General features: G+C 42.3%; 1 protein-coding gene and 1 long non-coding RNA gene across 2 annotated transcripts in view; one reads left to right on the top strand and one right to left on the bottom strand.

Annotated features, from left to right (window-relative positions):
* Window positions 1–11,844, bottom strand: part of LOC134143980 (uncharacterized) — a 27,375-nt gene extending 15,531 nt beyond the window's left edge. Inside the window, exons 1-2 of the long non-coding RNA XR_009959253.1 lie at window positions 11,629–11,844; window positions 153–266 (exon numbers count right to left, since the gene is read on the bottom strand). This is a non-coding gene — a long non-coding RNA (uncharacterized LOC134143980). The remainder of the gene's footprint in view (window positions 1–152; window positions 267–11,628) is intronic.
* CCNL1 (cyclin L1) lies at window positions 11,427–25,377 on the top strand. Its single transcript, XM_062582494.1, has 11 exons — window positions 11,427–11,773; window positions 11,969–12,043; window positions 12,256–12,365; window positions 18,635–18,755; window positions 19,152–19,216; window positions 20,562–20,661; window positions 20,792–20,896; window positions 21,171–21,312; window positions 23,227–23,338; window positions 23,480–23,578; window positions 24,584–25,377. The coding sequence occupies exons 1-11, from the start codon at window positions 11,507–11,509 to the stop codon at window positions 24,930–24,932; spliced, it is 1,545 nt and encodes a 514-aa protein (XP_062438478.1). The 5' UTR covers window positions 11,427–11,506; the 3' UTR covers window positions 24,933–25,377.

The following is a 25,377-nucleotide window of genomic DNA, read 5'->3' as shown; positions in this document are numbered from 1 at the left end:
GTATCTTCACATCTTCTTACTGGCAAGGGTTAGGGAGCGGGGTGCTGACTCTTGTGGTTCTTTGCTGAGCATGCCAGCTGCCTTTGGCACCTGTTCCAGGGTGTCCAACCTCTCTCCTCCCGCGCTCTGCATGTGATGCTTCATGGACTCACCTCAGAAGCCCAGGCCTGCCCTGAGGCTGCGTGCTACAGAGCGTGCCAACGTCCTAGCTGAGCGCTGGCTCCTCTCCCGGCCCCTTGCACAGCGATCTTTGTAACGTACACAGCCTAAAAAGGGGGAGAGGGAGGTGGAGTGTTATTACACATACATACGGGTATTTGTCAGATCTGTTTGTCATCAATTTAGGGAAGTATTAGCAAATGACATTGTGGGTCTTTTCAGGACCTAGATAAGGTTGAGAGCACCTTTAAGAAACTACTATTTCAGACTGAGGTCTGTTCTGAAAATAAATGACAAAATTATATTACATTGGCTAAAAGGAGAATTTATGTTACTGTATAGTTTGGGGAACTTTGACTGTAATGGTATTAATCACTATTTATGTCAACCAGTGAACAAAATTTGTCCATCTACAAAAGTAAATGAACTGCTGGTGTTCATTTTTAGGTCTTCCTTTGTTTCTAATTAACTGGTGCTGAAATTATTCTGGGATATTGCTATAAAAAGTGTTTGGTCTTGCCTACAGTAACACAGAGCATCTGCCCGTTGTCAGATTCTATCAGGTGTCTGTGGCTTTTCTTAATGGTGCTGAAAAGCAGATGAAAAAGTTTTGACTCTGTCTACAACGATACTCTTTTTTTTTTTTTCCTGAGCACTATTGGGAGAGCTCACTGATGACAGCTCTAGCTAATTACTGCAAATTATCCTTTTCCTCTATCTGTAAGTGATTTGTAGTATAGCGATGGTGATATTTTTTGCGTATTTAATATTGCTGTTGGTTATATTAGCTAAGAAAATCTTGCTATAAAATAACAATTTAATTTCAACTTGTTTGCTAGTGAGGGTCTTGGTAATGGTGAAACTATAAAGAACCATCCATCCTCTCTGTGTCCTGTGACACCTGACCTGAGATGACACAGAAATTATCATTTTACAGCTCTTCTGCAAAACTAAATCAACCCACTAGATGGCACACAACCACTTATAAACCCCCCAAATACGCTCCTTTTATAAACAAATGTAGCCGCATAAAACTCACTACTGAAAAACAGCTATGGGAATTAAGTTTGTGCTTACAGTTAACCTCATAGAGTATACTGAAGCTGGTCTAATAACCACCATACTATTAGCAAGGTATACTATTAATACCTCATGTACTTATGATCATGAACTACAATTAACAGCAATATATTTATTGTTTTCTCATTCCATCAGGATGGTTAAAGGCGTCTTCCTATTATGCTGACCATTCAGTGAGGTACTCTTCATAAGGTGATAAACAAAGTCTTAAGAAACTGTGCTGTTTTTTCTGTCTAAAATGCCCTACTCCCGCTATAAAGACAGAATTTCATGTTTTACTGCAATCAGTGGGAAATTTCCATTGATTCAGTACAGCTTAGCTTTCAGCTTAGATGCTGGAAGAGAAATAATACCCCGATGGAGGACCAGAGATGAAGAGGGAAGGACTTGATTCTTTCTTTGAATCATTCTCTATGAAAATAAATACATAAATATGTAAACACCTCTCTTGGGGTTGATAAAAGAAAGTGCTATATAGCAGAAAAAGCTAACAAAAGCATGAAGAAACATTCGGGCATCTCACACTGCATTACAGCAATTCCTACAGTGAAAAAAAGAAAGCCAGCTGACACATTTAGCTCATCCCCAGCTCTACCTCCTTTCTGCTTTATGCCCTTCAGTGTTTGCCAATTACTCTTCTAATATTTGGACACAATACAAAAAAGCAACCTACACAAAGGGTAGGGATCATCAACAGACGGACGAAAGTTCTTGTTCCAGAACAGCAGCCACAGAATGAGAGTGCATTCCTATCTGAATCACTTAGTAGTGGGTAGTCTTCTCAGGTAAAACACTTAAACTGGTTTCAAAGAAGTTTGCCACAGTCTGAAAGATTGCTTGTCGGCCACAACTTTTGCATGTGTGGCATGCAGCTAGTATTGCTATTGCTAAACTGGCCTTTTACTCATTTTGTACAGATCCACAGTTCAGTGAATACAAATATGCAAATCGACTAAGCGGTGAAAGATTTGCTTGATATTTGCACAAGATGAAGCATTTCTGTACTGACTATATCTTTGTCTGTAGAGGAAACACCTGGTAAAATTGTTCGTTGATTGCAACTACATGTTTTCTAGACTGTGCAGCTGCTCCGACAAGCACATCAGATAATATTTCAGAAAATGGCCACTTCCCCCAGCTCCGTCCACCAGGAGCAGGATGTGGTTCTTTAGCAGCAGTGTGCTTGCTGCCGTAACACGGAGCCTCTCCTGGGCTCAGAAAAATGCTTGACACTGCTGCTTCGTTCTGCCTTCAGGAGCCAGGCTGGAATGCTAACCATCTCTCTGAGATGGGGCTGATTGCAGTGCTGCAGCCAGGCTTCGCAAGTCACCTTTGATTTCTGCTGCAGAACAAGGTCACTGAAGGATTGAAGTGTCTCAGTGAAGCTGGAGCAGGTCTGTTAAAGCAAAACAATTACTTATTTAGATAAAGAGAAAACAAGACAATGCCCTCAATACTGTGGGCCTTTACAGCATGCCTCTGTTAGGCAGTTCCCATATAAAATTGTTCAGTCTTAAAAGGGGTTCTCACTAGGAAAACTCATTTGGGCTCGATCTGTTAGTCATACCCAGCCCAGTACAAGAACAGCATGTGTGAGGTCAGGATTTGCAGACTACTAATGTCACAGCTAGTCATACTAAACCCAGATGTTGTACTTGAAAGAGCACTACAGCGTATCGTGTCTTGTACATACCAATATACATTCCTCAGCTTCCCAGCCCTTATGCGCGTCAGCCCCTGCTTCACAAAAACACAATATGATAAATCCTTGTAAGACAAGATAGCTTGATCTTTTTCTTCTAAAGCTGCAGACTCATGATGCAACCCCTAAAAATAATTCAGACCTGCCCCACTAGTGACAAATATTCTCCTGGATGAATAAGAGCTAAATATGTCTCTCTGATGTGTGCCTTTCAAGATACAGCCTGTTCTTTCCCACCCCCTCAGTAGCCTAGTGGTGTTCATGCTCTGTGCTAGTGGTTCTGGCGTGATTTATTCCAGGTTAACACCTTGATCCTTCACCTCTTTGTACATATGCCTATAGCTACAGATTTGTTCCACTGTGATATATCTGCAAGAACCACATTTGCACACAAAAAGTGTCTGCACATGAGGACTGCATGGGAAGGACAGAACATTCCCAGCAGTTCAGGTCATTCACTGTTTGCCATCATGTCCCAGGGTGCAAGACCCCGTTATTGAAGCAAGAGGCTGCACTGTGAGATCTGAAAGTCTATCCTGTGCTCAATGCCGTTCTCTCTCATTTGCCATTTTCCTAGTTTTCTTACCAACAGATAGAAATACTGTTAGTACTACGCTCATGGTAACTTCCTCCAGGACAGATCCAAGGCAGATGTATGTATAGGCACACTTGCAGAGCATATTTCTTTTTAAGTGCATGGCGATCACCCAGCACAGAAAAAGTCAAGCATTGTAGTGGATTTCCAGTCTGTTCCAAAAGCAAGAAGGCTATGTTATTTTTCTTATGATGACAGGCTTCTCTGAGGAACTGGGAAAAGTGTGCTCACTCTTGTCTGCTCCTATGGTGTCATTTCTGGCTGAATAGGCTGGCTGCTAACTGCTGCACACCTCAGGGACATGAAACAGCCCATTTTCCCATCCACATTTTTAGGTCTTACCTAGTAGAGCTGAGTCAAACCTGAGGTGACAGCAGAAACTGCCTGCTTCTCAGAACCACTTGGCAGCAGAGGCATCATTTTACCATTGTCGCACATCTTGGATAATCACCTACACTAGTACACAGTGAGCATTACCCGCTCTCATCTGTCTGCCTGCATTTTGCACACATCTCCAGCCCTGCTTGTGACCAGGCAAGGTCCATGCAGTAGGGAAACATGACTCAGGGAATCCCTAAGCCTGCTAGGTATTCAGCCTTCCAAGATGTCAAAGTATAGAGAGCTAGTCTGAAAGGTCGTTCTTCCTCAAGGTCAGCTAGCTTGGTTTTGGGTCACTTGGTCATTTAAACACACTGACAGGCACGTGCTTAAGAAGAAAGTTACCATGGTTGAAGGCATCACTGTCCAACTAGCTGCCTTCCCCACTCTGACAGAGTATCACTTCCATGGTTGGAGCTGTTGGAGAAAAAGTGCATAACCCTTGGCCCCAAGCGCACTGAGCCTGTCAGGGAGCATCTGCCTCGTTGTTAGGGGAATGCAAACCTCCTCACAGAGGGAAACCGAGCAGTGAGTAGCCCACTGCTGGCGGCAATGTCTTCAAAAACGGCCTTGATATCTAGCAGAGCTTCTGCCTCAGAGCTCTAAGCAAACGCTGAGCTTTGTTGCAATTATGTATGTACTCTTGCAAAAAGATTTGAAGAGCTACCTGTCCCATGGAAATTGTGGCCAATGAAAATAAAGTGATGCTAAATCAATGAAATGAATTGATACAAAGATCCTGTATGAAGACTGAGGTCTGCTACAGATGTGCTCTGATAACTCATGGGAGCTGCTGCGCTGCTACTATCAGCCCTGCCCTTTCTCCCAGTGGTTACCTACTGCAGTTGAAAGGCTAGTACATTAACTGCAAGTGCCAGTTGCACTTGGACGCATTTAATATTTTCTGTTTCTGAAACCAGCTTACTTAAAGGTGTATAATTTCTGTATGCAGATGAATCTGTCTCCAATATGCGGTCTAAAGATGACTTATACAATTTTCTGACCTTGATAAGATCTGATAAATCGAATTCACCACACCTTTTTCTTGAATACTGATGTGTCTAGATGAAAAAGAAAACAGGCTTAAGTTTTAACTGTGTTGGAAAACATGTTTGAACTAAGATGACTTTAAACATGCTGTTCAATCTGCAAATGCATCAAATTCTTGTTTATAAAAAAGTAAGCTGGTCAACATCAACTTATTTTTTTAAAATTATGAACATTCTATATTTAGGCTTATTTTCAAAAATTTTTTTGCTTCTATTGATGAATTAATAATTAAACCAGTACACAAGAACTATGTAGTATTAAAGCTATTAGAGTACATTGTGATGGGAAAAAAAAGTCCTGACTCCATAAACTCAAAAAACGAGTGGAAGAGGTGGGCTTCAATTAGCATCCAAATGCTGTAGAGCCTGAACTAGAGTCTCTAAAAGCGCTTTATTCATTTTTCAAAAGAAATATGCTTTCTTAAGAAAGCAAAAGAAAAGAAATGTTGTATCGTAAGTAAGAGAGATTTGAAGAACCCCAGTATTCCAACTCAGCAGATTTTTGCATTTTAGATGACACCATCCTGGGGGAAAAAATTACTTCTTTCCACATGGGGACACAGTTTGAATCTTTCCGTGATAAGCCAGTCACCACCAGTAACTTCACTGAAGTAAGCAAAAACAAGTAATACCAGGAGGAATGCGGAGGAATGCAACTGAAACCAACAGAATGAGAGTTTTAGGGAGTGGAAGGTAAAGAATCAATTAACATGAAACAGAGAGGTGTTTATATAAAAGGCTGAGTTCATGATTACACTTGGTTTCATACCAAGTTATTCAGAGGAAAAACTTCAGATTTTAACTCACAATACTGAATTGTTCTTTTCTCTTTCAAGACCAATGAGTAGGAGCTTAAAGAAACTACCTTCTGTGAATGATTTCAAAATCTTCACTGTTTCTCTGAGCTTTTAATTTAGACTCCAAAACTGACTTTCATCTTTTTCAGAAATATCTGATTTCTCTTAAAGTCTTAATTTGACAGAGTAAAAAAACTGTAATTGTTACTCCAGCCTGAGTAAATTTCATTGCCAAACTTTTTCTTTTACATCAGTGCAAAGCCAGTGTTCAACCCATAGTGAAAGTGTACTGCTTCCAATTAGAAGTTGTACCAGAGCCGATAAAGCAAATCTTTTCACTGCATGAGAGATAATTCCAGGTTCTCAGTTAATTTATCAGATTCAATACAAAGAATTCAAGTCAATCTCTTAAATGATTTGATTAAAAAAAGACTTCTGCTTTCAAAAATCTTGCACATAAAAACTGATTTGAATGCAGTAAGTAAAAACGGATGCCTGATCTATTTGATATGATAGCAGAAAATTAATGCATTTTACTACCTAATATCCTACCAGGTTTATTATACCTGACATCAATCATTGTGTAATGAAATTAGAATTTTCTATCACAGACCCTCACTTTTCTCAAACAAATCCTTTCTATTAAAGTAATTATATGTAGCAATTTGCAGTTCTTTGCTGAGAAACCTGTTCTTATATTATCTTTTGTGAAACATTTTGCTGACAAACCTATAAAATCATTGGGAGATGTCAGGCACTGAGGTAGTCAGATTACCCACTAGAAAATGCTGAGAACAGAGCCACATCCTAACCGTAACCCTTCCCAGAAGACTTGCTCAGCAGATGGTGATGCCACCTTCTTTTCAGCTCTGCCACCCTTTGCCAATGCAGCTCACTGCTCAGTTTCGAGTCTAACTGTGAGGGAAGGTACAGAATAATTCCTCCTAGCTGTAGCCCAAATGAAACTGCACAGTCACTGAGAGCTGCTGGAAGATCTCTCTGGCATTGCAGAAATGTGCAAGCATATGGATACCAAACACGTGCACAACAGCCTGCAGATTTGGAAGACGCACTACGCTGACGTGTCCTATCCCCCAAGCGTGTTTATTCCCTTGGACAAGTTAGGCACTTGTGCCCTCCCAAAGCCATTTTCAGCAGCAGGGCTCAGGATCCAGCTGTGACTCCCAGCAGCCCTCCATCACTTTGGTATGGAGTCCAGGCACCTGCAGGGTGAGGCTGATGAAGAATGAGTATGAAAGGCAAAAGGCCTTTGAGCACCAACGCTGCAAATGCTGTACAGTTGACTGTACCCTGTTATGAGTGTATGTACAAAACAAAAGCACATGCTTTAAAGTCCACTTTGATATCCAACAGCTATTTGCATATATGCAGTTTAAATAAAGAGCCTCTATAAGCTGTATGGTACTAGGCCAAAGGATACAAAACAATTAGGTTCATTAACGTATTCACAATGATGACTCAAGTAGCAATTGGTATTGTTTTTGGCAACAAAGCATCAACTTTAACTAATTCTGCTTTGTTAATGGGTTTAAATTGTCCACTGTGCGTATCTGTGTGCGCTACACACAAGGAAGGGACAGCTAATGTGGACACCAATACCTGGGGATTGTGTTGGAAAATAAAACATTAACTCCATGTTTAAGGGTATGGAGGCATCAGGTAGCAATTGATTGGCTACTGCAGTTTGTTTGCACTTTTTTTTTTTTTTTTAACGTGCTACAGAAAAACTTTTCGGCATATCTAAGGCCTTCAATTGCCTAACAGCTGAGGGGGCAACACACTGCTCAATGTTACTGAATTCAAAAATTTATACATGAAAAACATCATGAATTCTTAAGAATGGTACCAGCAGGTTTAGCCACCCCTAATGAAAACAAATTCTCTTTAGTTTTTAAAGCATCTAAGTGTAATATGGCAAACCAGAGCAAACTGAAAAACAATACACTATGGGCGTGTGCATGAAAATAAAACAGCAGGCAAATTCCACTGTAATGACTGACACTTGCTGTTTGCATGATTTTTCCTTCTCATCCCAGATCTTTCTGCACACATTGCTAACTGGTATCAAATGAGAAAGAGCTGTTTGCCCTCTGCAAGTACCAAGGAAATTGTGATATTCTCACTTTCGGAATAATCTCAGACCGGTCAATCACAGTAAATTTTCCCCAGCTCCCCCCCCTTTTTTTTTACTATTTCTTTAATCTTTAGTACATTTGATTGACTTTGAATTGCTTTTGCCACTGCACAGATGTGTAGCACTAGCATCACAGGTTCTTTGGTCTTTTTTTGGCTGTGCAATGCAACATACAAGAATGTTGGAGGTTTCTAAAACACTTGAGATATTCCAAGTTGGTGATGATATTCCTTCAACCTATGTAAATCTGTTTTTAAAATTTCTATGACTGTGCAGTATATGACTAATGGAGGGAGCTTGTGAAAGCACCAGGAAAACAGGGAGGGCATGTTAACCTTTCTAACTAAATAGTATTCCTGCTGAGTCACAAACCTGCAAGCACAGCACCCTCCAGCACTAAGAAAAGTCTGAAAGAGTAATTAAATATTCCATAAAGCACTATTTCAGTACTAGTTACAGACTGGCTTTCAAACCCCAAACTACAAATGGGAAGAAAAGGTAAAAGCAGATGTTGTGGACTCTGTGATGTTTCTAAAACATGTGCCTGTAGAACTCAGAATGTTTGACTAAATACTGTAACCAGGGCTAAAAATAAGCTGCAGCCTCCAGCTACTAAGCATCAAGTGCAGGCTGCTCTCAGAAACAGTACACTACGCCACCCGTACCGCGGCCTCGCTGACACAACTGCTCCAGTGAAAGCCTAGTGGTCAGTGCCACAATTCTGCAGACTTTGTTGTTGATGTTGTCCTCAACTAAAATTTTGGATTTGTGCATCTCTGTAAACATCCCTTCCTACCCTAGGCTCTCTCTGCTAACAAACCCTGCAAGTAATGAGTTATTTTGATTCTTTGCTCAGGCTGAAAACTATACCACGACTCGGCCTTCTTCAGCGAGGCTTGAGCAACCTCGCGCCTCCTTGCTGCGACCAAGCCTGCTCTTCCTCAGCAGCCTCGGGGAGGGAAAACCGCGCGGATCGGTCCTTCTGGTGGGCAGGGGCCTCGGGCAGCGCGCCGAGAGCGTCGCCTCGCAGCGGGGCCCGGCGCCGGCCTCCTCCCGGCCCCGTAGCCCCGCGCACCTCCGGCGAGGCCTTGCCGCGCCCGGAGCAGGCCGAGGGGAGGACAGAGGCGGCCGGCAGCGCTCCGCGGGAGGAGATGCCGCGTCCCTCCCCCCCCCCGGCACAGCACCGGCTCCCGCCCGGCGGCGCCGCCGGCCCTCACACGGCCCCGCGCGACATGGCGGCCGGCGCGCTGCCAATCCAACCCGGGGAGCCAATCAGAGCCGCAGCCTGCCCGCCGGGGCGGGGCTTGCCGCCGAGCCCGCGGGTAGGTCACGGCCGCGGGGAGCTAGTCCCGGCAGCCGCGGAGGGATACGGAGAGCGAGGCGAAGCGCGGCGCCTGTTCCGAGAAGTGATGCGCTGCGGCCGGGCGGGAAATGCCGCGCTCGCCGCGTCCGGTTGCGACAGGCCGGCGGGGCGGGCGGCGGCTGCGGCGGGGCGGGCGGCGGCCGCAGGGGCTGGGCCTGCCCGGCGGCGAGCGGCCGCGGCGCCGCGCGGGGTGCGAGGGCCGGCGGCGAGGGGGTTGTGTCCGCGCGCGCGGAGGTGGCGGCGCGTTGGCCGCCCCCCCCCCCCCCTTGGCGGTCCGCGCTGAGGGGGCGGCTGCCGCCGGCGGAGCGGAGAGGCGGCGGCGGGGCCCGCTGGCGCCGCGCGGGTCGGGCAGGTTCCCGAGCACGGAAAGGAGGAGGGGGGGGAACGTGCGGGAGGGGCCCGTCCGCGGGAATGGGGGCCTGGGGGCGAGGGGCGCCGAGCGGGCTCCGCGCAGCGCACGCCGAGCCCTTGTGCTTTGGACTCGGCTGAGCAGCTGGAGCGGGCGGGCGGAACGGTGCGGAGACCCTGGTGCCGTGCTCGGGCAGCTCACGGAGTTGTGACCACGCGGGCAGCTGCGCACCTTCCTGCTCATCGGAACAGTTCACCTCTTTGAAACAGCATTGCAATAGAAACCTCTTAGAGCAAGTGCAGTAATTACCACGAAAGCGTGACTGTTTTCAGCTCTTAAATACTGTTTTACTATAAATGTTATACATGGCACGTCAGCTGTCAGAAATCAGATGAGCTAGCGTACGGCTTTGCATGATGTTACTGACAAGTTGTTGCTTTGAAAAATAAGGAATTTTCTGCAAGCAAAGTTCAGAACGTTGTGTGCGGATCAAGGCCAACATAGCTTTTCTCTGTCAGGAGGGGATAGTTGCATGCTGAGTGGAAAAGCCCTCAGCCAGAAGTGCAGGCTGCTGTCCTGGGCAGCCTGTTTTGTGCAGCTGAGGATCCAAACGTTGGAGGAAGCGGGGAAGATGTGGGGCAACGCTACATGCAGCCACGACAGCGTGGGGGAGGCCTGTTGCCAACACTTGCCTGTTAAGTGCAATGACATACAACGCAGTCACCACTTCAGCCTTTCACCATTAATAAATCTACATGATAGAAAGTAACAGATACGGGAGTTCACTTTCAGCTTGGAAATGCATGGCCTAGCTTCTGTTCTATTTGTGTCACAGCAGTCATGTTTATTTTCTTGATTTCACTGATTTTTTTTGTATGACAGACTGCACACTATAAATGCCCCCAAAAATCAGAACTGCAAGTGTGCCATATAGTGACAGTTCTGGGCACGTTACTCTCAGTTACAAGCCTGTCTGCTTGAGACAGTTAAGATCTGAACCTGAAATGGCTTAATTCACCACTTGGTACAGACACCTTAATTTCACTTTTTGGAAAGCTCTTCCAGTTTGTTTAAAATCATTTAGAGTTCGAATACAAAGTAAGCGCTCTCACACAGGCTACAAACCAGTTAAACTATTGTCTTTAAAACATAGTTAAGCCAGTGTAATTGCCCTTTCCCCTGCTATTGTGAAACAGACGGTGCAGTTAGGTTTTTTTCCAGTGGTGAAGTGGAACACTGCTTGCAATCATTTTACAGGGGAGAACGCGGTGAAAGGGCGAGTGCTCTCCCTGCTGTCACGGCAAGGACAGGAAGGTGAAAGGGTTTCCTTTCTCCTGCAAGCGACCTTATGGGTCGTCGCCTCCTTCCCGTCTTGCAAAACGCTGCGGTGCAAATTTCCTCTCAGTCCGCGGGTGCGAGCGAGGCCCGAGCAGGTCCCCGCGGCGGAGCAGGCGCTCCGGCCGCCCCGCCTGCCGCGCATGCGCGCGGCTCGTTCGCGCCGCCTCGGGAGGGCGCGGGGCGGGGGCCGCGCTGGCGCCGGCGGCCGGCCGCGACCCGCCCTCGCTTCCCGGCGGGAGCGCGCCGCGCGGCTGGGCGGGGCCTCCCGCCGCGAGGGGGCGGGGCCCAGGCGGCAGCCAATCGCGGCCCGCGCCTCCCCTCCCACGTGACCACGCGGCTCCCGCGCCCTGGCCCGCGTGCGTCACAGCGACGTGCCGCCGCACGGCAAGTGTTGCATCACGGGCGGGGCGGGGCCCGGGCGGGCGGACTTTTTTTTCCCAGGTGGCAGCGCGCGGAGGCGCCGCTGTGTGCTGCGTCACCGGGCGCCGGGCCGCGCTAGTCTGTGCGTGGCCGGCTCCGGGTGTGCAGCAGCTCCGCCATCATGGCCTCCACCGCCGCCCACCCGGCCCCCCCCGCCGCCGCGGCCGCCGCCGCCGCCCCGCCGGCCGCCCCCGCCCCGGGCATCCTCATCGGCGACCGGCTCTACTCGGAGGTGTCGCTCACCATCGACCACTCGCTCATCCCCGAGGAGCGCCTCTCGCCCACTCCTTCCATGCAGGACGGCCTGGACTTGCAGTGCGAGACCGACCTGCGCATCCTGGGCTGCGAGCTCATCCAGGCGGCCGGCATCCTCCTCCGCCTGCCGCAGGTGCGGGCCGCGGGGCCGCGCGGGGGAGGCGGCCGGGCGGGCGCCGCCATTGTGGCGCGGCGGGAAGGGCGTGTGAGGCGGCCGCGCGGGCGGGGGGGGGGGTGATGGCGGCGCCAGCTGGTGCCTGACACAAAATGGCGGCGGCGGCCGGGCCCTGCTGACTGACTCCCGCTCCCTCTCCGGCTGCGTTCACAGGTGGCGATGGCGACGGGGCAGGTGCTGTTTCACCGCTTCTTCTACTCAAAGTCCTTCGTCAAGCACAGCTTCGAGGTGAGCACGGCGCGGCCTGCCGCGGGAAGGGCGGGGGGGAAGAGCGACTGGCTGGCCCCGGCCATTTCCCGGCCTCCGCGCGGGGCCTCGGCGCAGCAAATCCAGAGCGGCTGCTCGCTCTAAGCCTTTAGGCCACGTTTCTTTATAATTGTATAATACCAACTTTATCGTGGTTGGATATCAGTTTCTTATGGAAACGGTCGTTTTTTCAGATTGTTGCTATGGCCTGCATCAATCTCGCATCCAAAATTGAAGAGGCCCCTCGTCGTATCAGGGACGTGATCAACGTGTTTCATCATTTACGCCAGTTAAGAGCAAAAAGGTAAGATTAGCTTCATTATCAATTTAAGCATTTGTTGTCACTAATACACACTGCAGTTCTCAACTCACAGGATTTTTCCAGGCTAAGTTCAACGGCCTAAAGTTGAGAAGGGAGTGCTCCTTGGCTGCTACATAGGCAGTACAGTTCAATGCTGACTTCTTCTAATGTGACTTTTGATTATTTGGTAGATACATTCTTTTTATTTGTATAGGTGAAAGTCTTGAGTGTTGGTTTCAGTTTTAGGCATGTTGCTACTTGGATTTAATGCCTTAATTCTTGAAAGGAAGTCCTAGATGTGAGTAGCTCTGAATTCTTTTAAACATGTTTGGTAGTCCTAAGGTTGTTCTTTTGTTAGTACATAACTGTTTGTGTGGTTATAGCAGCAATAAAGTATCAGTTTATAGAAGATGAAAGCTGAACTCTCAAGTTATAACAGTATTACTTTGGTTTAGAAAAAGAAATTTTAGGGGAAAAAATTGAAGAAAGTGTGGTTGGGCCTACAGTGTGTGCAGCTTTAATGATGTCACTTAAACAAGGAATGTGTAATTGAGTTTTGGAAGCTGAGGGAATCTTTTATTACCAAAAGTGATACTTGTTCTTATGGTACAGCATGCTTGTGTCAGTCAGTAAAGTTGGAAGATAAACCTAACCTGATCTGTATGCAGATTTGGATAAATCTGTCTGTTCTAGTTGAGGAACTGTTCTCGGTTGTGAGTGCTTAATAATGGTTTTCTTTGTGTAAAATAAATCAGATTTGTTGGAGTGAGGAATGAATGGAGTGAGGAAGGAGTTTGCTAAACTGTACAATGCAACACCTTATAGAAGTTTGTAATACTGACTTGTGTTAAAGTGTTCTTGGAGGCATGTCAGTTACAAGACAGCAGCATTAGTTTTAGTGATCGTTTACTTACGATAATCTATAGTTCTAAAGGGATTTTGTTTTCAGCTAGTGTTTTAAGTATACTTTTTCTTCCCCTGTATCATGGGTTACAGCAGGAATTGAAGCTGAATGTTGTATTGCCTTTTCTAAGTAGAATAGAATAGAAATCCTATAGGGAAACCAGCTGTTTCTTGGTATACTTACCCTGGTTAAGCTTCTCTGTTGCATCCGGAATGTTGTCTTTTTTTTTTTTGTCTTGTGCTCACCTTCTCATAGTTAGCTTTAATTACAGGAAGAATGATTGTTACTGTTATAACTTGAATGGGACTTAGCTTTGTTCTTTTTCTTTTTAAGTTGTTATCCCTAATGGCCCTGAGTTCTGTGAAGTTGTGCTGAGTGTGAATTCTGTGGTATTGTTTCTTACCACAGTTATGACAAGGGAGTCTGATTACTAAAGCTGGTTTAATGATTCTTAATGTTTTGGCCTTGATCCAGACAGTGAAGGTTAACTGATCATATGCAGCGCTTTTCTTTGCAGTGAGAATGCAGATTAGTTGTTTCTTTGTGCTTTGGAAAGGATCAGAGAAACTGAACTTAACCTGTGAACTTAAATCTTTCCAGCTAGCCTGTTCCAAATCAGAATGTCACTTATGCATGTTACATGGTATCTAAGTTCATTCTGTTGAGAGAAATCGTACACTTCTATTGACCCATTATTTCTGGAGAGATGGATGTTTTTGCTTTGAGATTCCAAGTGAATCTGCATGAAATTAATCTTAAGATGCTGAAGTCTGACATTCAGGCTTGCCTTTTTTCTTTTTTTCTTTTTTTAACAAGCAGGATGTAAACGTTTTTCTGTACTTTTTACAAGATTACAATTACATAATCTGTACACGTTATTAACTTCAACTCTTTTTTCCCTTGCAACCGACTATACAGCGACCAGCTACATTTACCAAAGCCTGGGTGATGTGGAGTGGTACATAAAGATGAAGCTGTCGTCATGGCAACAGTGAGTGAAGTATCGAAAATCCCCAAGGAGAAGCCAGTGCTCTGAGAATAGGTCACTGGAATCGGGGGACAAACAGGTTGGCCGCTGGTGAACCATTTGGAAGAACTCCTGTATCTTGTTATAAGCTTTTTTCTTTGCTGTCCAGGTTTTTTAGATTTCTAGCTTGATCTTTTTTATCTGAAGCTAACACTTAGGCCATAGTTAGTTTCTCACACACAACCCAAAACTGAAACAATCAGTTAGGCTGCTGTACTTTTTTTCACCTCTAGTCTAGTATTTCTGTTAACTGAAGCTCTTAACCTGCATATAAAGTTTGTGTAGTTTCAGTAGGCTTGCTTGCTTTCTTAAACAATTCTGGGTTCTTAGTTCAACTCTGGCTCTGTATAATTGCAGTCTTCCTAGTAAAACATGCTTTTACAAGGATGCAGAAGTCTTGAATTTGTAAAGCTATTTACATACCCACACACACGCGTGCACACACACATATATATAAATGGTAATGTAAGCAGTCCCTTGTATGTACATGTTTGCAGAACTGGGAATTGCATTTGGATTTTCCTTTTATAAGACCTGTGGTCAACTGAGTTACTGATAGGTGGTATTTCTAATACTGAGGAAAAAGAAAGCTGAGAATGTTTTGAACAAGCACATTTTCTTCTGAATCTTTCATGAGTGTATGTCATGGAGTATTGCATGTAAAATTGTTTGTGTGCATGGAGAAAAGCTCATTTTATGAACAAACTTGCTTTATAAATGTATACTGAAACATCTATGTTTTGAGCCAAGTACAACCATTGTTTAACATATAGAATATAGTCAGAAGTTGGGTTTTTCCTTAATTTTAAATATACCTGAAAGCTGCAGAAAGGCCTTTCAAGGCTTCAGCCAAGTGTGACTACTGTCATTATATACTTTACAAATGTTGGTTTGAGACTTATTTTTAGTCAGCTACTCTTGTGTTGTAGCAATCAAATAGCTTCATGCGGTTGTGTTGCGAGTGGAATTTGCCTCGGAGGTGGCCTGTACAAATTAATAATATTTAATCTTTTTAAAATTGTTCTATAAATCTGCACTAGTGCTTATATTTGCAATGCTTGAGACAGATACAGAACTCACTCTTCCATGTTGACTTGGTGCAAGAGATTTGTTTTTCTGGTCTTTGTAATGAGATACTTATGCTATATTTGTTAGCGGTATCTTTATATTAGAAACAACTATATGCAGGGCACCTCTTCCTCCAACATATTTGGCATTCCAGAGACATGGGACTTTTAATGTTTACTACACCTGTAGTTGTGTAGAGAATACAAATTTTATTTGTTAGAAGGGGTTTTTAAAAAGATATTTGAAATGTATGTAAATCATTACAAACATGTTACAGTATGTGTTTATCATGTGGGTGGTTATGCTATCTAAATCCAGTTGAAATTTCATGACTAAGTGTTGGATTGGCCTACCAGAATGGGCCTTCTGTGCTGTGTTTTTCAAGTATAAAGTCTTGCACTGAGCTCTAGTGCTGATTGATAAGAATAGGTTATTTAATACAGTACACAAAGTAAGAATTTGAAATACTTTTGATTATAGAGGGGTTTAAGCTTACGTTTTATATATAAGCTTATATATTTTTTTCTTTCATTACTTAAATTTAACTTGAACTTAAAATTATTACTGTTTGGACTGAGAAGTAAGTGCAGCAAGTACAGTGTGGAACTTCCTCTCCTACCCTCCCTTCTCAATAGGAAATGGGCTAAGAACATTTTCGAAGGGAAATCTCTGAAGGTCTGCAGCTGTAAGATTATGCTGGCTAACACTGCTGTTCATGGTGGAAGTGCTACATTGATAAAATCTTACGGAAAGGCAAATGTCACTTTTGTCAATATTAAGGTGCAGTAAAGTCTTAAGCAGACTTATCTTTTTGCTGCCTTTATTTTCCAGTTCCTGGAAATACTGTCTGGATACACTGTTTTTATGGCTTTCTTAGATCTGTATGTAGAGCCATAAAACTTGTATGTCCTGGATGAGCATGATAATTTGGGATGATGGAGTGAAACACACATACACCAAAGTGTTCAAATCTAGTTTCCTTTCACTTTGGTGTTGAATAATCACAATAATAGGGTTAGCACAACCAGTTCATACTTCACTATTGTCCTGTAGAAGGACAGTGGGACTTAAAATGCTGTAAGCCTTGCAGTATTTCCTGTTGGACTTCTAGCTACTTTCTTGTATTCTCATAATGCTGACTTTCTTATATGGCTGTCAGAGAATACAAAGACATGGGTAAGGCAGTGATCTCTGTTATAAAGATCACATGCAATTGAATTGCCCCTGTTTGATGTTTAGTTTGGAAGTTGTAGCTGCCTTTGTTTCAGCTGAGATTTCTTCATCACTTCTGATGAAATGTTATAGTAATGAGATAAATTGAGCCTGGACATCTAAAACTCTTTTCTGCTTTATGCCTTGCAGGTCCTGTTACAATAGAGATCTATAATATTGTGCAGAGCAATATTGGGAAAAATGCTGCTTAAAAAAATAAAATAACTGGAATTGATTGATACTGACCCACTCCCAGTTTCACGAACTTGAAGAACTTATAACTTGGTTCTTCTGAATGTAGTCTCTCACTCCAAAGCAATGTTACGGTCCAGTTGCCTTTGCAGTGTTTCCCAGTGAATATTAAGATAAAGTCATAAGCTCTCTGCTGAAATGGTCACCTTAAAGAAGCTTTTAAAGTTCTTCCGCAGTTACTCTTCTAAAACAGTGTATGTTTTGACTGGGTTATCTTTAGAATGGCTGAAAACAAAAAGTTCATGCACTTGCCCTGATGAGTCTGTATTATTTAGAAGTGCCTCTTAAGTAATGTGGAGAACACCTCATTCTTCAGGAAATGGAAGTAGTAAGGATGCTACCGAAAGCAGATCTCCTTCCTGGCATGATGAAGCTGCAGATCTTAATTTCAAACCTCCTGCCACATGCTTCTCAGCCTTTTGTGAAGAGCAGGGGTAACTTGAACTTTTAGTGCATAGATGTACAACATAATGTTTTTATTACAGTGAAGTGGTATGGCTTGTTGTATCCTTTGACTAATGGTAATAAGCATCCTTCCAAGGGACTGCAGGAGCCTTAGCACAAATTGTGCATTATCAAGGTGTTGAAATCTGGGAGCCCTTCAGTGAGCCTTAGCCTTGTGATTCGATTGACATTTTCTTCCTTGAAAAAGAGGTAGATTTTGAGTGCTCTTCCTTACTAGGTCACAGCATGGAAAGTGTGATCCACTTGTGAAACTTGCATTAAGTCAAAAAAGACAAGTTATTAGTGGAGTACTTGTCTAGTAAAGCAAACACTGTCTTTTGAGTCTCTCTATTACTTTTTTTCTATTCAAATTAACTTAAAACTTGTCACCAGTGTTTATGATGCACTGGGTTTGTAGTTTAAACAGCCTGTGGCTTATTGGAATGCTTAAAAATTCTTCTGAGTTGGAAAACATAAATATGGGAGACATAATACAAATAAGGAACAGGCTGATTTTCTTCCTGCTTGTTAGGAATTAAAATGCAGCATATGGAAGGATGAAAAGTGAAGCCTATGTCTGTTTAAAAAAAAAAAAAAAAAAAAGAAAGCATAAACCATACAGCAAATTCTTATGGTTAAGAAAATCTTTGGAGAGTTCAGGCAAGGATCTGGAAGGAATAGGAGTGGATTCAATACCGTTGGACTTATGGCTCTTTCTATTTGAAATGACCTATTGTTTTGCAAGTCCTATAAAAACAGCAAAAGTGGATGTGAGATCAGTGGATATCAAGTTAGTGTTCAGAACTAGAGGCACAGATCTGTCACACTGTAAGATAAAATTCTTTGCTTTTTTAGGCTTTTTTTGTATACCATAGTAGCAAATCTGTCTTGTTCTGTCTCAAGATCTGAATAATCTTGTCTTTTGGTGCATAGGAAACTGCAGTATATAAAACAAACTTCCTGCTTTAAACTTGAATACCTTCTGGCTTACACTTGCTTGAAGTACTGACTAGCAGAGGTAACTATCACCTGCCTTCCCCCCCCCCCCACCTCCATCACTAAGTGTAAAGGTACTTTGGGATCTTCACTGCAAATTTCCCCTTTGTTCCTGCAGCTTGATAGGTGTAGTTTGCATACACAGTAGTAAAAGATTATTGTTCGTATTTAGCTGTATAATCTGTAGCTTGTTGAAAGTAGAAACCAAGTTAGTTTAGGTAAACTTGGACAGCACAAGATTAATGCTTAAACTTGCTTGCAGGAGTTGAAAACTGGTTTCTGTTGCCATTAGTTGGTTGGAAGGGAAAACAGAGTGCCACTATTTTGGATATGCAAAACAGTTTTGATTTTATTTCTTGCAAACTATAGGACTCCAAGCCCCCTGATACTTGATCAGAACTACATAAACACCAAAAATCAAGTAATCAAAGCAGAAAGGAGGGTACTGAAGGAGTTGGGATTTTGTGTTCATGTCAAGCATCCACATAAGGTGAGTTTTCAAAAAATATAATTCTTAATGTTATTCTGCCTTGATGGCATCATTGGAGATGTGGAACAAGAGAAACAGATTTGAAAATGACTTGGCTTCCTTTTCTTTATTCCTTCGTAGTCATCACAAATGCTCTTGCCAGAATGCTTGGGCAAATAGCCATGTTGACTTTGATAGAAAATGCTTCCTTGTGAAATGTTAAAGGTGACAGTTTTTCGAAGTTATATATAATAGTAAAATACAAAATTGTCTGAGCCTGATTGGATGACATGGGTTTACAATATATGCTCGGAAGATGGAAGAGACTATTGTTGTGGAATATTGTTTGATTATAAACATTTTAATTACTGTTGCTTTCTATTTTAAAACTGAGTCTTCTTTTTCATTGCCCCTCAGATCATTGTCATGTATTTACAAGTCTTAGAATGTGAACGTAATCAAACCCTGGTACAGACAGCCTGGTAAGTTGTTGTTTTCCATTCTTTTCCTAGCCAGGAAAATAGTAGCAGAAATAACAAGCCTGATGATCCATATGCAAAGCAATGAGATGTAAGTTACTATATAAATATATACATTTTTAATGTGTGTTAGTGCTTGTTTCTGCTTACTATTTTCATGGCTTGATTCAACTATTTTCATGGAGAACTCAATTTAACTTTGTTCTTTTTTCTACTCTTTAATTAAAGGGTAGTCCCTGATGGTAAGTCATAGAGCTCTGCCCTCTGCACCTCAGCCCATGACCTGGGGATGGCCTGTTTGGCTGCCCTTCTCTCCAGCCAACCCAGTGCAAGCTCTCATCCGAGATTCACTGAAGTGGTCCATATCCATCGGGCAGCATCTTCTAGTTCTGTCTGGGTGTCAAAAGGATTTGTATATTTGCTTTTAGAAGTAACTGTTCAAAATGTTTCTAAATGTATTTGTTGCCTAGCTACTGTATACTGTAGTGTATTTAAAGGGCACTTGGACACATTTGGTAGACTTTTTGAGATCATAGATTTAGTTGATTTAACAAACTTGCTAAATTTAAGTTTAAAAAACGATTGCAGTGCATGCAGCATGTTCACTTAGAAGCTATATTGGGCACTGTTTCCTATATAATCAATACTTACTGACTGCTTTTTGTTTCTTTCCTGTAGCTCAGGAACTTAGAAATCATTGGAGGTCTCTGCTTTTTTTAAAATAACTGTTGGCATATATTGGTTGGCAATGCCATCACACTGGAAGAGAAGTATTTAGTGAAGTAGGAGGTTAACTACTAACCTGTAGATTTTTTTCCAACATGAAGGTTTTAAGTTCAACAAGTAAATTGGATGCTTCTCTTGCTGGATGAAGTTAATGTTACTCAAGGCACAAAAAGAACTTAATTGCAATGTTCTATGAACTTTATAGGCTGTACGCAGCCTCTGGAAAATGGTAGGTTATAAATATCCTGTGCTTACACGCTTGCATTCTAGTTCTAAAGATACTCATTTTGAAATAACAAGGATATTGGTGTTTAAAGCTAAGAGGTGGACAGATACAAAGTACTTAACTTGTTAGCTCAATGGACACTTCATAGGGTAATTAATGTATCTAGGAAGAAAATAGTAAATACTGTTACTTGCATTGGGATTTCCAAACAATGGCAGCGGTGCACGCTTTGTTACAGAACTAACAAGCGTGAACATGAAATATGATAGTTCTAAAGAAACCAAATGTTACTATATTGAAAGAAAAAATAATAAAGTCAATTGAGTCTCCAGTATTATCCTCTAAATTAAAAGACATAAACCTGAGATCCAACCTTTTTATGAACTTTTTTTTTAGGAATTACATGAACGACAGCCTTCGAACAAATGTATTTGTTCGTTTTCAGCCAGAGACTATAGCATGTGCTTGCATTTATCTTGCTGCTAGAGCTCTGCAGGTAAGCATTAAGCTATCTTTAATTTTTTAGCATTGTTTTTTATTGCTAGTAAACTTGTTTCCAGAAAATATTAGTGAAAAGACTTAAAGCCTTGTGTGTAATACCTATTAAGATCTAGTTTTATTTTCAGATTCCTCTGCCTACCCGCCCTCACTGGTTCTTGCTCTTTGGTACCACAGAGGAAGAGATTCAGGAGATATGCTTAACAACTCTTAAGCTCTATACAAGAAAGAAGGTAACGTCAAAGGTTTTGTATTGAACAACAGATTTGAAAAAAACCAAATAAATGACTTGCGCTGCCTTATGGTTGTCTAACTGTATGGGAATACCTGAATAAAAATCTACCAGTCTGAAAGGCTCCACTGTGAATGCCCCACTCTGTAGGGGAATGAATGACAAACTAGTCACGTTACTGGACAGATGAATAAAAAGTGTTCGAATATTTTTGAGAAATGAGAAAATGTGAATTGTATTAGTTCAAATTCTTACCACTTTGTTACTCCTAACAGCCCAATTACGAATTGCTAGATAAAGAAGTAGAAAAGAGGAAAATGGCACTACAAGAAGCTAAACTGAAGGCAAAAGGTTTAAATCCTGATGGAACTCCAGCGCTGTCAACACTGGGTGGCTTCTCTCCTGCATCCAAGCCATGTAAGTTTGTTCTCTGTACAGAAACTTCGATCACATTCTTTTTTTGGCATTCAGAATAATGTGTGTCCTGATTAACTTAAATGTGGGTTTCCTTGTTGAATTGTTAGATTGCTTAGCTTTCTCATAGAACTAGGAAGCAAGACAAGTCTGTCTTTTTTCAAACACCAATTATAAAACCAGTTATTGATACATTGAAATAACAAGTCTGAGGAACACTGTGGAGGCTTCACTTTTCCATAATTCTGTTACAGGATCATACCATTAATGTCCCTCTTAAGTAAAAAGTACTGGAAATTACTGTGTTATGAAGAGATTTGTTGGACTTGGTCTCTTTTTTGGGGGGATGGTAGTAGGGAAGTGTTATAACTGCCTTTTGATTTCTGTTACAGCAGGTATTTCTGAAACCTTTTCCTTGAAGGGTTTTGGCAGGGGTTGGGGTTCTATATACTGCTCTGTGCAATGGAGGAACACAACTCGTGGGTGAGAACAGTCAGGAAATGGAAAGTCTCAAAGAGTGCTGGTTTTGCATTACAGCAAAGAAACTACTGTAGCATGTATCTTGAATCAGTCAGTACAACTGTCTAAATGTTAGTGACCTGAAGAACAAAGTTTTGCATTGCCACTTTTACTACCTAATGCTATCACTGCCCTGTAAACTAGCAGCACTCATAAAGGGTACAGAGAGCTTTGTTCCAGTGATGATAGGTAACGCAGAAGGCACAGGCACTTGTTTCTTACGTGATCTCTGGAGGAACTTGAGAGTATACTCCAAGAAAACAATGTTTGTTACAGTCACTCTGAGAACTACATGTCTGAGCTTCCATAGGTCTTTGAGCAGGCCTGTGTAAATGTCTCATTAAAGGATGAAAGCACTCTACTTAAGCTCCCACCTTTGGGGAGGAGAAGAGTTTGAGTGGAAGTAAGGCCTATGGAAAGCAGGTGGGGTTTTGGAAGGTTTCTTAGTAGCTGACAAACTGATGGAAAGCTGCTGACAAAATGCTGACTTTCTGTATTTCTACTTAAAAACCTCTGGCCCTAATAAATGCAGAAGCTGCAGACTAAGTGAAAACGAAGCGCTTCTGAGTTACTGTCAGCAGGCCAGATGCAAATGTTGAGTTCTTAGTAGTAGCTCTTTCATGAAAATAATACATCTTTTGTTTACATCAGCTTTCTATACAGACAATTTGGCTTCACAATGTACTTAGTGTAACAAGTGATAGCCTTCCAAATACAAGGTTTTTAACCTAGCTGACACTTTCTTTGGGTTGTCTTGATGTGGACTATAAACTAGATAAAAGTTTTTTCTTTATTCATTATTTTTGTACCATTAATCTAGAAATTAAATTCTACTTTTTCAGTCTTAATTCTTTCTATCACACTGGAAATGAATAATCAAGCTAACAAGTTGTGTATTTGTGAGACCATAAACTCAGATTTTTGTATTGTAATACTTGAGACTTGGTCTGCTGGGACCCAGATGTGACCTGTGAGCCAAGCAGCAAGGCTCAGTATCCTTCCCTTTAACTTCCTCCAGTTTTTGAGAAGAATGGTGTAGATGTGGAAGATCTTACTGGTGGAATAGTCTGCTCTTCCTCTTAGAAAGGAGGAGGAGATCTCATGCTCTCTTTCAACTCTTAGTATGTTGGAGCAAAAGATAGTGAATACAAAAATTGTTTCAGTAAGTTGAATATATTGGTATCTGTTCAGTCTGCTGGCTTTAAAAGATGGAGTCTACCAATGGGCACTCCAGAGTTATTTTCTGGAAGCGTACTATAAATGTGAAGAGGAAATAAAGTAGTAGTTATTGAGTTCATATTCACATTTTATGCAGATATTCATAAAGGTACATAAAGAATAAGTACATTTATGACAACCTGTGATATACATACCTGATCTGAATTATTTAATTCCTAGCTTCCCCAAGAGAAATAAAGACTGAAGAGAAGAGTCCAGTATCTCTGAATACCAAAACTATTAAAAAAGAGCCAGAAGAAAGGCAGCAAGCTGCAAAGAGCCCTTACAATGGGTAAGTAAAAATTCCTCAGATTAAGAGAAGACCTCTGTAAAAAGGGTTTCTCAACTGTGATACAGTGAAGTACTTCCAAATTACTTATTTTCATAAAATAGCACAAAAGTAACTTCTTTGTCTTCTTGTTCCCTCTCTAAGCATGAGAAAAGAAAGCAAGAGAAGCAGGAGCAGCAGAAGTGCTAGCAGATCTAGGTCAAGAACAAAGTCAAGGTCTCGGTCTCACACTCCAAGGAGGCAGTAAGTGTTTTCTCTCTCTCTCTCTCTCTCTCTCTCTCTCTCTGTGTGTGTGTGTTTTATTTTATTTTGTCCCAGTCAGTTTTCTGGGATAGTTCAGAAGCACTTTTCATCTCAAATGAGACCACCCTGTGTTCTTAAGATACTTGTCCTAAGCACCTATTGCTGACCAGCAAGTTTGTGAGTCTTAAAGTCCAATTTTTGATACTAAGCAGTTCTGTTGGTAACTGCAGTCAGTGTAAAAGTTAAAATGCTTAAGGGTATACTGAATTGTATTCAGACAAAAGTGTGGTCTGTCACATAGACAGTGGTCTATGGTGGAGTGAGTGTAAAGTGGTCATAACCTATTAAACTATTTCCACTGGTCCTTGTTGTAAATGAGAACCTACTCTCAGAATTCAGTCAGTTCTTAAAGTAGTGATGAAAGCCCTAGAAAGAAGCAAACTATATGTTGGAGCTTTATTCCGAATGTGTGGGAGAAGTGCATCCTTTTGGTGCAGATGGGTGTTACACAATGTGCTGTCTGGCTCTTTAGTGCTTTCTCTTACTGTGGCTGGAGAGGAGGGTGGGGAACTGCTGGTGAGTAGATGACACAAAGATAATTGCTGGCATTATTTTTTAAGAATCCTCTGATGGATATCTAAGGTGGGAACTGCCAACCTGGGTCTCTGTAAAATGTTCCCCTAAGTATTACTGGCTCAAATCATTGAAGGAAAAAAGCAGTATCCAATTTTCAGGCTGATGTTGAGGGGAACATTCTTAACAAGGTAGAAAGAAATTGAAAAGAAATACTGTTCTGGGTTGGGTTTTGGTTTTGGTATCTTATTTTAAAGGAACTCACCTTAAAAAAGGCATGTTCTGGGTATGTCGTTATTCCTTATATACCCATTTGGGAGAAGGTCTTGTGATTTCTTCTAGTAACTTGAAGATTTCCTAAACGGGGTAGGGGGACAAGCTTTGCTTTTTCTGTTAGAAATACACATTTCAACTTAAACACTTTTCTGTAAGCTACAATAATAGGCGGAGCCTGTCTGGGACATACAGTTCAAGATCACGAAGCAGGTCCCGCAGCCACAGCGGCAGTCCTCGCAGACATCACAATCATGGCTCACCACACCTGAAAACCAAGCATAGCAGGGAGGAGTTGAAGAGCGCAAATAGACATGGTCACAAAAGGAAAAAATCTCGTTCACGTTCACAGAGCAAATCCAGAGATCATTCTGATGTTGCCAAGAAACACAGGCATGAGCGGGGACACCACAGAGACAGGCGTGAAAGATCCCGCTCCTTTGAGAGATCTCATAAAGGCAAGCACCATAGCAGCAGTCGTTCAGGACACGGCAGACACAGACGCTGAGTTTTGAGCCTGCACCAGATTCTAGCTGAGCCTGTATATAATACAGTAAACGGACTCTTATTTGAGAACAAAGACCGATTAGGATTTGATTAATTTAAAGCCCAATATCTAATTTTCTAAAATGCGTAGAACATTTTTTCTTTTGGGGGGGGGGAAACTGTTACCAACTTTTGCACATAATACCTTAGCAGTATCAAATTGATGGAAAACAATGATCAGGTTAAATTCTATGTATTAGAGTTGTGTATTGTTTATCAATATGAGAACTGGAGAATGGATTTCTGTAAAGAGCAAAACGTACCTTATTTTTATACGAGCCAATTGCAGACACTTATATTTAAGTATAGTTATTTGTTTAAACGATGGTGGATACTTTCTTACACTGGTTTTAGTCTGCATGTGTTAAAAGATTTTTACAAGAAATAAAATATAAGGCTTTTTTTTT

Source organism: Rhea pennata, chromosome 9 (assembly GCF_028389875.1).
Source record: "Rhea pennata isolate bPtePen1 chromosome 9, bPtePen1.pri, whole genome shotgun sequence".
In the NCBI taxonomy this organism is placed as follows: domain Eukaryota; kingdom Metazoa; phylum Chordata; class Aves; order Rheiformes; family Rheidae; genus Rhea; species Rhea pennata.
This window is presented reverse-complemented; position numbering and strand designations above follow the sequence as displayed.

Excerpts from the sequence above, each read along its gene's own strand:
- CCNL1 (XM_062582494.1), top strand. The coding sequence starts at position 11,507 with ATGGCCTCCACCGCCGCCCACCCGGCCCCCCCCGCCGCCGCGGCCGCC. Across the intron at positions 12,366-18,634 it reads CGCCAGTTAAGAGCAAAAAG|GACTCCAAGCCCCCTGATAC; the intron begins GTAAGATTAGCT and ends TGCAAACTATAG. Across the intron at positions 20,662-20,791 it reads TTGCTGCTAGAGCTCTGCAG|ATTCCTCTGCCTACCCGCCC; the intron begins GTAAGCATTAAG and ends TTTTATTTTCAG.